General features: G+C 44.1%; 1 protein-coding gene across 1 annotated transcript in view; it reads left to right on the top strand.

The window, feature by feature from the left end:
• WDFY3 (WD repeat and FYVE domain containing 3) overlaps window positions 1-16,420 on the top strand; it is a 244,999-nt gene that overhangs the window by 141,226 nt on the left and 87,353 nt on the right. The window contains 3 exon segments of the mRNA XM_030564966.1: window positions 9,135-9,370; window positions 12,636-12,770; window positions 16,025-16,204. Coding sequence (XP_030420826.1) covers window positions 9,135-9,370; window positions 12,636-12,770; window positions 16,025-16,204 — 551 coding nt within the window.

The following is a 16,420-nucleotide window of genomic DNA, read 5'->3' on the forward strand; positions in this document are numbered from 1 at the left end:
CCCGGCACCGACACCTACTGAAGCTCTGACGACCTCGGTACCGTCGATCCTGGTCCCATGAGGGCTGTCAAATCCGGTGCCTGACAGCTCCCCAGTATGCACTGTGGTTGAGCCTGCTGTTCCCTCCACGGCGGAGACATTACCAATGGCGAGGGATCTCATTGCCATGACAGAGTCGATGCTGCCTGACCCCGGCACCGCCGGTGCGAGTAATACAGTCTCTTCATATGACCGTCCTCTGTCAGCACAGCAGAGCGGCACCGTTCATGATCACGGTCCCGCAGACGCTCCAGGTCCCGTCGGCACACCCGACGCCACTTGCAGTCCCGGTGCTGTTTTCCTCACCGGTACTGGTCGCACTCGCCGCACCGGTCGGTATCCCGTTCGCCGACCCGCTACTATCGGCACCGTTCCGACTCCCGGCACCGCGACAGGTACCGTGACTCCCGTAGCCTCTCTCCGAGCCTCGAGATCTCGGTCGACCTCCCGGCACCGTTCTGGTTGCAGGTCTGGATCTCGTTCCAGGTACCGGTACGCCTCCCGGTGCCGGTCCCTGGTGCCGAGTTGGGCAAGGTCAGATAGAGTCAGAGACTCTGCCCATGCCTTTTTTTTTTAGTACCTCCATGGCCATCCAGACACGCATCCGTGTCATCCCACATGCGCAGATCTTATGCTCAGGACCACGATTCTGATACGCCCCCCGACAACCTGAGGTGGAGGAGGTCCCAGAGGTAGAGGACCCGGTATGGTGCCCTCTAAGGGGTACGACTACTCATCTGTCCGCTCTCCTCTCTGCTCACTAGTCTTTCAGTCTGTTAAGGAGAGGTATTGGCATGGCCAGCGGGCGCCAGCCCTGAAACCGAAGGAGGCTTGGCGAATGAACCTACTTGGCCGCCAGGTGTACTCTGCAGAGGCCCTGCAGCTCTGGGTAGCAAAGCAACAAGCCTTGCTTAGCTGCTATAATTATAGCACCTGGGTGAAGGTAGTTTAGTTTATGGAGTTTCTCCCTCAAAACTCCCGCCAAGAGTTCGCTGCCGTCTTGGAGGACGGGGTAAAAGGTACCCAGGGCATCCCTCCAGGCCTCGTTGGACGCAGCAGACTCAGCAGCCAGGACGCTGGCCTTTGGTGTCGCCATGAGGTGCATCTCATGGCTTCAGGTTTCAAACCTCCGGCCGGAGCTGCAGTATGCCATTCAGGACTTACCCTTTGTTGGTAAAGGCCTCTTCGTGGCAAAGACAGCCCCAGGCTGCGAAGCCTGATGGACAATAGGGTCCTAATGCGCTCTCTCAGCAGGCATATGCCAGCGACCAAACGCAGGCCTTTCTGTCCCCAGCCGCCATACTCTGTGCCTAGCCAGAGACAGGACTTTGGCAAACGGCGAGGCCAAGGTGGTCGCAGACAAACGTCAGGACCCCTAAAGAGCCAAGGTCAAGGTCCCTCGCTATTACCACTGGGACCAAAGACGAACCTTTCAAGGTGCGCCTGACGGTGGTGTACCAGTCACAGGCCGGGATCCCAATCCCGCTTTCTCCTGGCGTGGCCCCAGTTAATTTCAGATCGCTGGGTCCTGTGCACGGTGGAGCATGGGTACCACATCTAATTTGTTCCAACCCTGTCCCCCTTCAGGGACCCCTCTCACGAGCAATTCCTCGTACAAGAGTTGCAGACATCGACTGACGAAAGGGGCAAGGGGGTTTACTCCCGTTATGCCCTAGTCCCCCACTCGAACAGAGGTCTCAGACCTTCCTAGTCTTGCGCGGACTCAACCAGTTTAGGATAAGGTTGAAATTCCGCATGGTATCCCTGGGAACCATTATCCCATCCTTGCCTCCTGGGGACTGCTATGCCGCCCTCGATATGAAGGACGTGTACTTTCACAACGCCATCTTCCCTCTGCACAGGAGATACCTCCGCTTTCTAGCCAACCGTCAGTACTTCTGGTTTACGGTCCTACGGTTTGGCCTTTCTGCAGCCCCACAGGTATTGACCAAGTATTATGGCCATAGTCGCCGCCTACCTTCGCTGATGTTGGATATGTGTTTTTCCATATCTAGACGATTCGCTTATCCGAGGAGACTCGGAGACACAAACCACTCAGCACGTGGGCATCGTCACGGTCTTATTCACAGGTCTAGGCTGGATGATTACTATAGAGCAATCCACTCTGGTTCCCACGCAGAGGTTGGACTTCCTAGGGGCTATCCTGGTCTCCGACCTAGCCGGAGCCTGCTTATCACAGCCGCGGTTTTAGGCGATGGCAACAATCATCCGAGGTCTGCAGACTTTCCCAACGACCTCAGCTCGCACTTGTCTCAGTCTCCTGGGTCCATGGCTGCCCGCAAGTTTGTAACCAAACACGCCAAGCTCCGCCTCCGTCCTCTCCAAGTCTGGCTCACCTCGGCGTACCGCCCGGACAGGGAGCCAATGGTCATGGTAGTCACCGTTCCCTCGAGCACCTTAGGCTCCCTAGAGTGGTGGCTAACTCCCTCCCTGGTGTGGGCAGGGATGCAGTTCCATCCGCCCCAGCCCTCACTGCCCCTGACGACGGACGCGTCATCTCTCTGCTCGAGTGCTCATGGTCACCTCCGAGCTTAAGGCCTTTGGTCTTCTCGGGAGCTAGAATTCCACATCAATGCCCCAAAAATGAGAGTAGTCCGCCTGGCGTGCCAGGGGTTCCAGCGTTAGCTGCGAGTCCGTGGTATCTCGGTGTTTACAGCCAACACAACGGCCATGTGCTTCATAAATAACCAGGGAGGGACATGGTCCTCCCCCCTTTTGTCAGGAGGCCATCCATTTCTGGGACTTTTGCATGGCCCACTCGATGGAACTGGTGACGTCCTTTCTCCCAGGCGTTCGGAACACCTTGGCGCTTTGACTCAGCAGGTCTTTCCTGTCTTACGAGTGGTCACTCTGCCCCATGTGAGGCGTTCTTCTTTCCAGAAGTGGAGATTTTTCCTCACATAGATCTGTTCGCTCACCGCGAGAGCAGAAAATGCCAGATGTTCTGCTCCTTCCAAGGTCTCTCCTCGGGATCGATCTTGGACGCATTCCTGATGCCGTGGAAAGGCCAACTCCTTTATGCCTTCCCACTGTTCCCACTGGTTCATTAGGTCCTACTCAAACTCCGCAGGGGCAGAGCGCGCATCATCATGATCACTCCAGCATGGTCCAGGCAGCACTGATATACCACGTTGCTCAGCCTGTCAATAACCAACCCAATTACCCTGCCACCCCACCCAGACCTCATCACTCAGGGCCACGACAGGCTTCGTCACCCGGACCTGCAGCTTCTTTGCCTCACAGTGTGGCTGCTGCGTAACTGAGCTGGGGTGGCAAGAAGCCTTCCACCTGGTCAACGTACCTGGCTGAGTGGAAGCGTTTCTTCTACAGGTGCGATACACTCGATCTTGCTCCTACTGAGGTCTCGATCCTCTCTATTTGGCCTGCCTCTGGCCTTCAGCGGCAGGACCTGGCGGTGTTATCGCTGAGGGTACACTTGGCAGCCATCTCTACCTTCCAGCCAGGCTAAGGTGGACGTTCCGTGTTCTCACACTCTATGGGTTCGAGGTCCCTCAAGGACTTGGAGCGCTTGCACCCTCGGGTGCGCCGCCCAGCCCCAACCTGGGACCTCAACCTAGTTTTAACCAGACTTATGTCTCCCCCATTCGAGCCGTTCGCGACCGGCCCTCTGCTATACCTGTCTTGGACGACAACTTTCCTCGTAGCTGTTACATCGGCCAGACGAGTCTCTGAGCTCAGAGCTCTTACGGTGGTTCCGCCGTACACTAGGTTTCACAAAGACAAGGTGCAGTTATGACCGCACCCGGCTTTCCTCCCTAAGGTGGTTTCGGCCTTTCATGTTACCCACAGCTCAACACAATGGGCGCAACAATTGCACTCCCTGGACATCTGTAGAGTGCTCGCATTTATATTGCGCTGACAGAACCATTTTGTAAGGTGCCCCAGCTCTGTCACGGTAGCAGACCAAAGGGAAGGCTTGCTTGTTTTCCTCTCAGAGGATCTCATCTTGGGTGATGGCGTACATCCGCACTTATGATTTGGCTCATATTTCCCCAAGCCACATCACTGTGCATTCTACCAGGGCTCAGGCTTCATCTGCCGCCTTGCTGGCTCGTGTTCCTACCCACGAGATCTGTCGCGCAGCTCCATTGGTCCTCGGTCCATACCTTTGCTTCGCAGTATGCCCTGGTTCAACAGTCAAGAGATGCTGTAGCCTCTGGCTCAGCAGTTTTCATTCTGCCACATTTCACTCCGACCCCACCGCCTACGTAAGGCTTGGGATTCACCTAACTGGAATGGATATGAGCAATCACTTGAAGAAGAAAAGACGGTTACTCACCTTTGTAACTGTTGTTCTTCGAGATATGTTGCTCATATCCATTCCACACCCGCCCTCCTTCCCCACTGTCGGAGTAGCCGGCAAGAAGGAACTGAGGAGCGGGTGGGCCGGCAGGGGTATATATCTAGCACCATGACGGCGCCACTCTAGGGTGCGACCTGCCGGCCCACTGAGTTGCTAGGGTAAAAGTTTTCCGACGAATGTGCACGCGCGGCGCACACACCTAACTGGAATGGATATGAGCAACACATCTCGAAGAACAACAGTTACAAAGGCGAGTAACTGTCTTTTTTTGTTTTAAATAGTTTTTTTTCTTTTAGTATATAGATGGCATATTCTTTATATATGTTGAGAGTAAGAATGACATGTGCAAGTTCATCTTTGAGAGACCAGTTAAACTCTTTTTGAGTTTGAATTTTATGAAAGAGGATATGAATCACTCCTCTTTTTATTCTGGACTGAACTGTACTCAGCCTTTCCTAATAATACTAATGTGAACTTGAAGGTCATAGGCATATTCAAAATTCTTCTGTTGAATGAGGAATGACACAAACTCCATCTGTGAATTTTAGGTAGCCTCAAATTGGAACTTTGCATTTGAGCACCTCCATACCTGGGGAAAGCTTGCAACCGGATCTGAATTTCATGCCTCAGAGCTATTTCTACATTAAGTATCAACCAAAAAATAGAAAATAAGGTCTATTACACAGATGAAAACAATTTTTGGTTCAAATTTTCAAACCATAGTTAGGCACCTACATAAACATGGCCTGATAGTTTAAATTGTTCAAAATGTCTCTGTCTGTGGCTCTGATCTTCCTGCGTTGATCCATATTCTCTTTCTGAAAATATGGCTGCTTCCTGCTTTAATATTATTTATTTAATGCTGGCAATGTGTTAGGAACTGTACAATACACAGAGATGAAAAAAAAATCTGCCTAAAGAGCTTAAAATCTTAGAGACATAGAGAAGACAGGATACCCAGGGAAATGCAGGAAGGAGAAAAGCAGTTTTTATAATTTTGAACTCACTTATGTGCATTGTGGAAAGACAGGTTTTAGGAGAGATTTGAATGAGATTGGGGAGTTGCTTTTGAGAGTTTGGATTGGGAGATCACTGTTGTTTCTTGTTTATTTTTTTTTTAATATACTGGGCATTAAAAAAAAATAGTTACTAGTCATTTTGGGTCCAGTCTTGCAGAGGAACTCTGTTAGGGTATAGATCTTTTATGTCCTCATGGAATCTCATTGAAGATAATAGGATTCCATGAGGCTGTAAAGGTTCACCTGCACAGATCCCTTTGTAAGATTGAACACTAGCTAGTTTTGTAGTAGTTCTAATGATTGGGAACTACTTAATATTTCACTGCAATTTTCCTTTAAGGTTATCATGATATAATTGTCTGAATGCTGTACCATAAACATGTACATAGGACTATAGGACTTTTCCATCAACAAAGGCAAGTTATAGTTAATCTTTTTATTGCAGTAACTGATGGGGGTTAATAAACAAGGCAAGCATTAAAGAATCAATTTTGGCATCAGGTCATGAGAGACCAGAGTCATATGGGATAAAAGAGACACTGAGAAGTGGCATGGTTCCAATTCCATAGCTGTCTTGCTGTCATGTTTTGTTTCCAACGTATGGAATGTGTTCTCGTAATCTGGGCAGTGTTTTGAAGAGGTGACTTGGAAGGGATTTTTAAATAATTGGGATTTTGCTCATTTTGCTTCATTTTTAACGAGGTAGGGATGTTGAATCTTTAACAGAAACACAAAAAGCTCGTTAGGCATTAGGTTGAGTAGGAATTAATGAAACAGTTTTTTTAAACAGGCTGATGAAAAAATTCCTTTCCTTCTGTTGCTCATCGTTCAGCCTCTTAACTAATGATGTCGTTATTCGCTAGTTCTTAATCATAGAATTTTCCAGGTTAGACAGGACCTGAATTTCTAATGTAAAAATCAATATTGTATGTCAGGGGTCCCCAGTGCGGTGCCCGCCGGCTCCATCTAAATGCGCCTGTGTCCTGGTCGGCGGTCAAGCATCCAGCGGCATTTCGGCGCCGCTGCCTCTGGATAATGCCGCGTGGAGTCATCCAGAGGCATCATTGCCGAAATGCCGCCAAATTTTGGCAGCATTTCGGTGGATGCTCGACTACTGCCATGGTCCTTTGTCGCCCGCCAGATGGAGAAGGTTGGGGACCACTGTTAGATGTGGTTAACAAAAACCTTTCAGACCTTTTATAATGAGGCAAAAAGGACAAAAACCATTTCCCCCCACTCTGCTCCTCCTTCTCCCCAAAGAAGGCAAGGCTATAGGTATGTCTCTACCTTGAGCAGGAGTTGCAAATCATAGCTCGAGGAGAAATATTCGTGGTATATCTGGTTGAGCTAGCACGTTAAAAATGGAGTGTAACCACACCAGCCCAAACGGCTGTAGGGGCTAGTCACCTCAAATACATATCTAGGGTCTTGGTCAGGTAAATACTCAGAGTGGCTAGACCATCCCACTGCTTGCGCTGCTGCCACTACACTCAGTATTTATCCCGGTAGCTCAATCAGAGCTACTGCAAGTATTTCTTCTTAAGCTGGAACTGACACCTCCAGCTTGAAGTAGAGACATACTCTGTATCTCTACCAAAAGGTGTATCTGTCTTATCTGATGTGTGTCTGCATGTAATTATGAAGTCTGAATTGGTATCCCGCCAAGTATATATTCTATCCAATATGGCTTTTTCTCCCAACCTGATGAAGAGTGAATTTCTCAAATGACTTCCCAGTTTACAGTCAGATCCAAAGCACATTGAATTTAAATTGGAGTCTTTCCACTAGCTTTAATGGGTTTGGGATGAGGCCCTTACTTTGTCAGTCTTAACAGAGTTGTAGGCAATACCTTTTGTATTTGTCTGCTAAAGTTACCACTTCTATATTTGAAGTCATTTCCTCATATAGTAAAATGTGTCATTCTGCACTGAAGGACTTATCCTCATTTTTTGAATAAAGAAAGGTATAAAGTTTTATTGAAAGCGTACTTTTTTTTATTTTTTATTTTTTACTTTTTCTTTATAGTGCTTTTTCTTCTGGCTACAGGATGGAATATATATTTTGTACTTATCAGCGAAATTTAAAACCCAGGTCATTCCTCTTTGTAAAACCATTTTATGCTACATTGCTATTCCGATTAAGGAACTATTAAGTCTCTCTTTGTTTACAGTTATTTCCCATAACATTTCCCTCAGGGTAGTAAACTGGAAAAATATAATTAAACTTTCAGTTATTAATAAAAGATTAGTTAAGTAGGAGAAAATTATGAAAAATAGAATTTATCTGAAACTGTGTTGTGAGAGTGAGCATTTTTGTTAGCATTCATGACATACCATTTGTTTGGGTAATCTTTAATCATAATTTGTATTTCTAATATATGAGTGTTAGACATAATTTGTATTTGCATTTTTTTTCTTAGGGTTTCAGAATTGTTGATGCTTTAGAGTGTTGACAGTGTTGTTCATTTAGTATTCACTCTAAAGGCAGTAGAAAGTCAACTATATAGTAAAAAGTTTTCATTCAGTCAGAAGTTTTGGGGACATCACAAATAGAGACCAAAATTAAAAAGAAACTAGGGGGCTTTGTTTTAAATTATATCAAAGTTGGTACCCAGCCAGACCCCAGGTATAGAGATATTTTAAATTGTTTCTGGTCCAAAACTTTTAAAACTAGTGGTAGTGATGTATCTGATTATCTTGTCTGAATATGTCTAAAAATTTTTTTAGTAGAAATCAAAGATTCCTAATGAAATAGGATATGAAACTATTCACTTACAGGGTCAGGTTTGTGAATTTCATATGAATTAGTAGTGAACATTTCATTATCATTTGATGGCTCTTTGGTAAACTGCATAAAATGAGTTTGTTTCTAGTGAACAAAAGTTGACATCACAAATTATATTTGTAACTAACTGACCTTGCTGATGATAATGTCAGCAGAAAGGCCAAGTATCTGAGTAGTCATGGAAACTGAACTAGCATGTCACTGTTATTTGCAAAACTTGTACCCTTCTTCATTACATTATTTACCAGTGCTGTCCATTCTGTACTTTTCCCAATCACTGAACATTTTTTGGAGCTGAGAGGAATTGGTATTAAAGGTGCAGTATAAACTTGCTCTTGTGGCTTCCAGTAGCTTTTACTTAACTCTGGCTCCATTTTCTGGTAGGAAATAAAGGTAAATTAAGAGTATTTTAATCCTTCATGCCAGGTTGATTTAATTAGTAAAAATTAAAACTAGTCATATATGAAATATCTGGAAAAATGCTTTAAATTCCATTCACTCACGCTGGCAGTCAGAGTAATGCGTTGTAACATAAGCCAACTACTTGAGGTTACGATGAAACTCTCGACACTGAAATGTAATTATATGGTGTCCTTTATAGGAATTTTAAATCTTCCTCTGAAGAGTCATTACTGGGTGTTCTCAGAGCCTAGTGGACCATTTATTTGAAGTAGCGTTACAATTCCTGTGTTTACTGAGAAACTCTTACAAGAACATCCATCTGATACTGAGAGGATTTTACGACTAAGTTTTTGTCATTGATTTAATAATTGAAAAACGTAACAAGCTGGTGTTAATATGAATGTGGTGTATATGTATAAATTCATTGTTACTGTTCACTTCTATAGTGCTCCCTTCTGTACTTGAATAATTTACTAAAAAGTGATGTTATAAACCGGTAATTTGCATGTTAACACATTTGGCTTTTTTATTTCCTTTTCTCTTAGGGTTCAATGTTGGCAGGAGTGCTGGTGGCAGATCAACTGTCAGGGAAATTAACCGGGATGCTTGTCATTTTCCGGGCTTTCCGGTTCTTCAGTCATTTCTCCCTAAGCATACTAATGTACCTGCACTCTATTTCCTCCTCATGGCACTTTTCCTGCAGCAGCCAGTCACTGAGCTGCCTGAAAACCTGCAGGTCAGTGCACCTGTCAGCAGCAGCCGATGTAATCAGGGTTGCCAGGTAGGGATTATTTAGAAAGATATCAATATAGTTCTGTGTAACAACAAAGAGAATAATGGGTTAATTTCCCCCAAATTGATTCCATAGTTAATTTATCAGCTTTATATTTAGACGTTTGTGATTCATATTGTGATGAAATGCACTAACATATGACAAAAACTTGTCATAACTGCTGCTATTATGTACTGAATAGATTTCTTGTAAAAAAAAAATCTATATGTTGGGTGGAATTTTATAAGAAATAGCAAATGAGTCCCAGATTCTGTGTTCAGATCAATATGAACTGACCCTGGTACCTATATGACGTCCTGGGCTCTATCTTGGCACTAAGGGCCTGCCTGCAAAGATACAGTTGTGGGAATGTGGTCAAAGGGATGATGTCATTGACTATGCCTTGGAAACTGTTCAGAAAACATTGCTTTATTTCTAGAAAAGTGTTTTCCTAGGGTTACATATACTGTGTTTTTAGTAGGAAAAGGTTAAAAAAAATTAAAATATTTTTTCTAAAATGGCATCTAACCGTATGTAGAAAACCCAGTTACACTTTTGGCCTTCACAACATCCCCTGACAATGAGTTCGACAGGTTGACTGTGTGTGTGAAGTACTTTTTTTTGTTTGTTTTTAAACCTGCTGCCTGTTCATTTAATTATGTGATCCCTGGTTCTTCTGTTATGTGAAGGGATAAATAATACTTCTTATTCACTTTCTCCACACCATTAATAGTTTTATAGACCTCTATCTTATCCCCTCTTAGTCATCTCTTTTCCAAGCTGAACAGTCCTACTCTTTAATCGCTCCTCAAATGGAAGCTGTTCCATACCCCTAATTATTTTTGTTGCCTGTGTCTGTACTTTTTCCAGTTGTTATATATCTTTTTAGAGATTGGGAACCAGAACTGCACATAGTATTCAATGTGTGGGTATACCATGGATCTATATAGTGGGATTTTGATATTTTCTGTTTTATTACCTGTCCCTTTCCTAGTGGTTCCTAACATTCGGTTAACTTTTTTTTGACTGATTCTGCACATTGAGCAGGTTGTTTTCAGAGAACGATCCATGATGACTCCAAGGTCTTTTTTGAATGGTAACAGCTAATTAAGATCCCATCACTTCGTATAGTTGGAATTGTATTTTCCAATATGCATTAGTTTGCATTTATCAATGTTGAATTTCATCTGCCGTTTTGTTATCCAGTTACCAGTTTTGTGAGATCCCTTTGTAATTCTTCACAGTCAGTCAGGACTTAGCTAGCTTTAGTGATTTTGTATCGTTGGCAAACTTTGTCACTTCACTGTTCACCCCTTTTTGAAGATCATTTATGAATATGTCGAACAGCTCTAGTCTCAGTACAGATTCTTGGGGCACCCTATCACCACTTACCTATCACTTACCTATCACCATTGTGAAAACTAACCAATCATTTATCCTTTGGTTTCTATCTTTCAAGCTGTTACTGATCCATTAGAGGACCTTCCCTCTTATCCCATGACTGCTTACTTTGCTTAAGAGCCTTTGGTGAGGGATCTTGTCAAGGCTTTCTGAAAGTCCAAACACCCCCCTCAAAGAATTCTAATAAATTGGTGAGCCATGATTTTCCTTTACAAAAGCCATATTGACTCTTCCCCAAAATATTGTGCACACCTATGTTTCTGATTATTCTCTTCTTTACTATACTTTCAACTAATTTGCCTGCTACTGAAGTTAGGCTTACCAGCCTCTGATTGCCTGGAGCCTTTTTTAAAAATTGGTGTTGCATTAGCTCTCTCCCAGTCATCTGGTATAGAGGCTAATGTAACCTGTCGCTTAAATGCCACAGTTAGTAGTTCGACAGTTTCATATTTAAATTTCTTCAGAACTCTTGGGTGAATACCACCTGGTCCTGGTGACTTATTACTGTTTAATTTCTCAATTTGTTCCAAAACCACCTCTATTGATGCCTCGATCTGGGATAGTTCCTCAGAGTTGTCATCTAAAAAGAATGACTCAGGTGTGAGAATCTCCCTTACATCCTTGGCAGTGAAGACTGATGCAGAGAATTCATTTAGCTTCTCCTTTTCTTCCTTAAGCATTTTTTTAGCACCTTGTTTATCCAGTGGCCCCACTGATTATTTGGGAGGCTTCCTGCTTCTGATGTACTTAGAAAAACATTATTTTTTGTGTCTTTTGCTAGTTTTTCTTCAGTTCTTTGGTACAGTATATGCGTGTCAGGGATTTGTGTATTTAAAAAAAAAAAAACCTAGGATGACTAGGTTTCTGTGGTCCTCAGGGAAAATTCCTACTCTAAACTGACAAATTGCACTTTAGAATGGAGTTGGTTAGCACTTACATCCCTTTACAAGCAGGAAATAGAAGACAAAAATTTGAGCAGTATCTGTAGATAAAGATGTTCTTTTGAACATCTGGATTCACATAAACATTAATGCATGATACCCCTGGTCGGTAAGGCTTATGGAGTATCAGAGGGGTAGCTGTGTTAGTCTGGATCTGTAAAAACAGCAAAGAATCCCGTGGTACCTTATAGACTAACAGACGTTTTGGAACATGAGCTTTCGTGGGTGAATACCCACTTCGTCAGATGCATGTAAGGCTTATGTCTATCTTATATTGAGGTAAACCCCTCAAATTCTGGTTTTCCTTTAGATGAATTTGAATGTAGTTGAAGGAGTACAACAGCTGTGCAACTTTTCGTTTAAAATCAAATAAGTTTTTTTAATTGCAATTTAAAACCAGAGGTTGATCAGGGTTTTTAAACAACCTTATAGTTTTTGGGAGGGAGGTCTGGTCTTCTGTTTAATTATGGTTTTTTTGTTTTGTTTTGTAATAGCATTCTTGAAACTTGATGGAAAAGCATGTTTATTTTTTAAATATGTAGCATGTTGTGGATTTTGTACTGAAAACTGATCAAGTAAGTTGAGGTCACAGCATTAGTACAGAATTCTGTTGATAGCTTTGCTTGAGATTTGGAACAGTGTTGTGAAAGATTTGAGAAAAAAGATGTTTAGTTTTGTCAGTTCATCGGGAAGAGGGATTTTTCAAACGATTCCTTGTGATGATTTTCAAACGATTCGATGATCTTTTCATGCAGTTCTTTGAGGCTGAAGCTTGGAGAGAACATGGTTTAGTGTACTTAGGTAGCTATATCATGTCAAAATAAGTGAACAAATCATCGGTAATAGAGAAAAGCAGAAAATCAATCAAATTGCATAGGAACAAAGGTTAATTTCATTTTTTCTCTTTCTTTCTTCCCTCACACCTCCAATAGTTTGATTTAGATTCTATCTGGACATTTATATTTGGAGTTCCTGCCTCCAGTGGCACTGTGGTGTCTTCAATCAACAATGTTTGCACAGAAGCTGCCTTTTTATTATTGGGAATGCTCAGGAGCATGCTGAATTCAGTAAGTATAGAGTCCCATTGGGGCCAGTTTATACACACCACCTCATCTCTGCTGAACTCCTTAATGCAAGAGACAGATTAGAAAGGTTAGTTTTTCATTGAACAATGATGCAAACCAGAATTATAAATCTGTCTCGTAGTTTGGATTGGCAGAATTTTTTTGTTTTTGTTTTTTTATCTGACAATATCAATTTTTATTTTTAAGCATCTTTTTAAAATTTTTAACTATTTTAAAAGTTGTGGGAAATTAAGGGTGTTTGGGTTGGTATTAGGGCAGAGCTGACAGGGTTTGCAGTGGGCTCCCAGCACTGACAGAAGGGCTTCAGGGGCCTGAAACACCCAGGCACAAGATGCAGAGAAGGCCTGTGGTCATGGCCTGGAGAAGCCATTACCCCCCCAGGACCCCAAGGAAGAGACGAGCTCCAAGCTGCAAGGGAAGCCATCCTGCTGCTGAATGGCTCCTGTCCAGGGATGGCTACACTCCAAGCCGATGAGTGAAGGAGCATGGTCATGACATTGGAGCTGCAGGGTGCAAGGTATGGGGAAGGCTGCAGACCTGGAGGGGCAGAACAGAGAACTTCAGCCAGGGCCTCGAGGAGAATGGATCCCTGGCCACAGAAGAGGCCACCCTGCTACTGAGCATTTCCTCCCCGAGGATGGCCCCCATACTCCTGGCTATGAGTGAGTGAGTGGGGCCATGACAGCAGTGCTTCAGAGGGCTCCCTGCACAACTGTCAGTTTGTGTGATGTCAAAAATCAACATTTACTGACGACTAGTGATTTAAATCGAATCCTACCAAGCCTGCTCATAGTTGGCCTTTTGTTACTCATCTAAAATTGCCCTTGGCCTACAGTTCATTCATTTATGCTAGTGGCTGTAAGATTAATAGTACTTTCACTCATGTTAAAAATTGGAATTTTTTGCACTTTACAAAAAAGTGGAGATGGTAACATGCCCTTGGCAGAGATTAGGAAATTTCTTCTCTGATTTACATCATTGGGTAATATTTAAGACTTCAGTGCCCATCTGCTGGGAGCTATGTGAGTTAAAGATTTGTGCATGAAGAAGCATTCACAGACAGACAAGTCCACTGGTAGAAATCCACTGGGTGCCAGGAAATGTGTGTTGTATTTTTTTTAAATGCTGAATCTAAACTCATCAAAAGAGGGAGTTTGACACTCCCATATTTACTTAGACTTGGTGTGTGTATCTGTTCAAACGATCTCCCATGCAATAGTTCTTTCACTTTTGCAGAAATTATTCAATCTGCGTTTTAGAGAGAATTGTTTTAATGGATACACATCACTCTGCTACTCCACCAGGGATTAGGGTCAGAAGAGCTGCAAGAAGAGACTCCTGGGCCGGTGCATTTGGGTCTGTGAATGCTGGTGCCCCTATGCCGGCACAACTGGTGCCCCTATACCAGCACATTTGACTCTCTGAATACGGCACCTTCCTCCTGCCTAGTAAGGAGACTACAGCATGCGCTGGGAGTATGGGAGCCGACCCGCTGTTACCTGCTGCCCCAGTCATAGGCGTGGATTCTGTGGATGGGTGCAATAGGTGCAAAGCACCCACTGGCACCAAGCCACCCTCTGCCCCCCTCCTCTTGCCCTGCGCTTGCCAACTCCTCCCTCTCCCTCCCAGTGCTTCCAGAATGCTGCAAACAGCTGATTCGCCATGTTCAAGCTCTGGGAGGGAGGGGGAGGAGCAGGGAAGAGGCGGGGCAGGGGTGGAGCAAGGGCAAGAAGGGATCGAGTGAGAGTGGGGCCTAGAGCAGAGTGGGGCGGTCAAGCACCACTGGCAAGATGAGAATTCAGCACTTACGGTTCCGGTCGTGCCTCAAATTTTCAGGTGCCCTATGCAGCTGTGTATGCCTATGGACAGCCTTGGATGGTGGTATTCTTCCATCTGTATTGCCCTTTCCTTCCCCCTTAGACAGCATCTCCCAGCAAAGTTCTTGGACCAAGTCTCTGGTTTCTTCATCAGTAAGAAATGTATTTTTTCCCACCACCCAGGAGACTGAGTCTCATCTTGAATTTCCTTGAGAAATGTAATGTCATTTGGGAGGGGTCATGTTAAGACTTCTGCTCTATCTCCTGTTTGATATCCTATGTTCATGTTACTCCCCTTGTATTGGTATTCTTTTCAGTGTGGTGCAATAGCACCAAGAGATAGCAATTCTGAGACTGCAGTTGCATGCTAAAGCCACTATGAATAATTGTGTGCGTAGGCAGCATAGATTTAGATATAATATCCTAATATTACATTAAAAAATCATATGATATTCTTTGTGGGCTGATAGGCATTAAATATTAACTTAGCTAGAAAATTGTTACATTTATATGGGGAAAGTTATTTCTTCTCTTTCATAACATGAAAAAGGTTAGACATACCAGTAGTTGTCAAGCGGTATTTATGCTTGCACTGTGACACAGCTATTGCTCTTTAAGAAAATACATTACAGTAACTCCTCATTTAATGTCATCCCACTTAACGTTGTTTCAATTTTACGTCTCTGCTCAATTAGGGAACATGTTCATTTAAAGTTGTGCAGTGCTCCCTTATAACGTCGTTTGACTGCCTGCTTGTAAGATTCTGTGGAAGAGCAGCGACTTTACAAGGGTGCATTGCACAAGTTCCGCTTCTCCACCTCCATCCCAACACTTCATGCGTACAACTTTCTGGGAGGGGGAGGCAGGAGCAGGGAAGCTCTGCATCACCGCTCCTCCCCCTCCCTCCCAGAAAGTCCTTAGCAGCACTTAGGACTTTGTGGGGGAGTGGGAAGGATGTGGCATGCTCCAGAGAGGAGGTGGAGTGGGGGTGGGAAGAGGTGGGCCTGGAGTGAAGCAGGGACAGGAAGAGGCGGGCCTGGAGCATTCCTGGAAAAGTCCGAGCCTGTTCTTCTCTGGGGAAGCTGCTGCTGCTACTGCAAAGGTGCTTCCTAGCGTCCTTGCCTGCAGCTGGCTGTATCTGTGTGGGGTAAGCCAGGGGCACTTCCTAATCACAGTACAGAACTGTACAGTATATAATGCTTTTGTCTGCCCCCAAAATATTTCCTTTGAACCTAACCTCCTGTATTTATATTAAATCTTATGGGAAAATTAGATTTGTTTAACATTGTTTCACTTAAAGCTGCATTTTTTCAGGACCATAACTACAACGTTAAGTGAGGAGTTACTGTACTTTAGAAAGAGAGTTCTTTTTTAACTATTGCCATCTACAATAATTTTTGCAATTTCTTTTCAAAATAGCCTTGGCAGTCAGAGGAAGAAGGCTCTTGGCTTCGAGAATATCCGGTCACTTTGATGCAGTTCTTTCGATATTTGTATCACAATGTTCCAGACCTGGCTTCAATGTGGATGAGCCCAGAGTTCCTGTGTGCATTGGCAGCAACCGTGTTTCCTTTCAACATCCGACCTTACTCTGAGATGGTAGGTAACTGAAAAATAGAATACACTCCAGCTAGGCTATTGAGTTTTCACTTGCCTGTCATTTCCCTCAAATGTTAGCCAGTAGACAGCGTAGCCAGAGTGAATAGGCTACAAGTTAAAGACTTCTTCATAAGATAGATATGTAGTGGTTGTTTCAGCAGGGTCACATTATGCTTCTCTGAGTCCTGTTGGCATTTCTTTTATGAACTCCATTTT

This window comes from Gopherus evgoodei, chromosome 5 (assembly GCF_007399415.2).
Source record: "Gopherus evgoodei ecotype Sinaloan lineage chromosome 5, rGopEvg1_v1.p, whole genome shotgun sequence".
Taxonomy (NCBI): domain Eukaryota; kingdom Metazoa; phylum Chordata; order Testudines; family Testudinidae; genus Gopherus; species Gopherus evgoodei.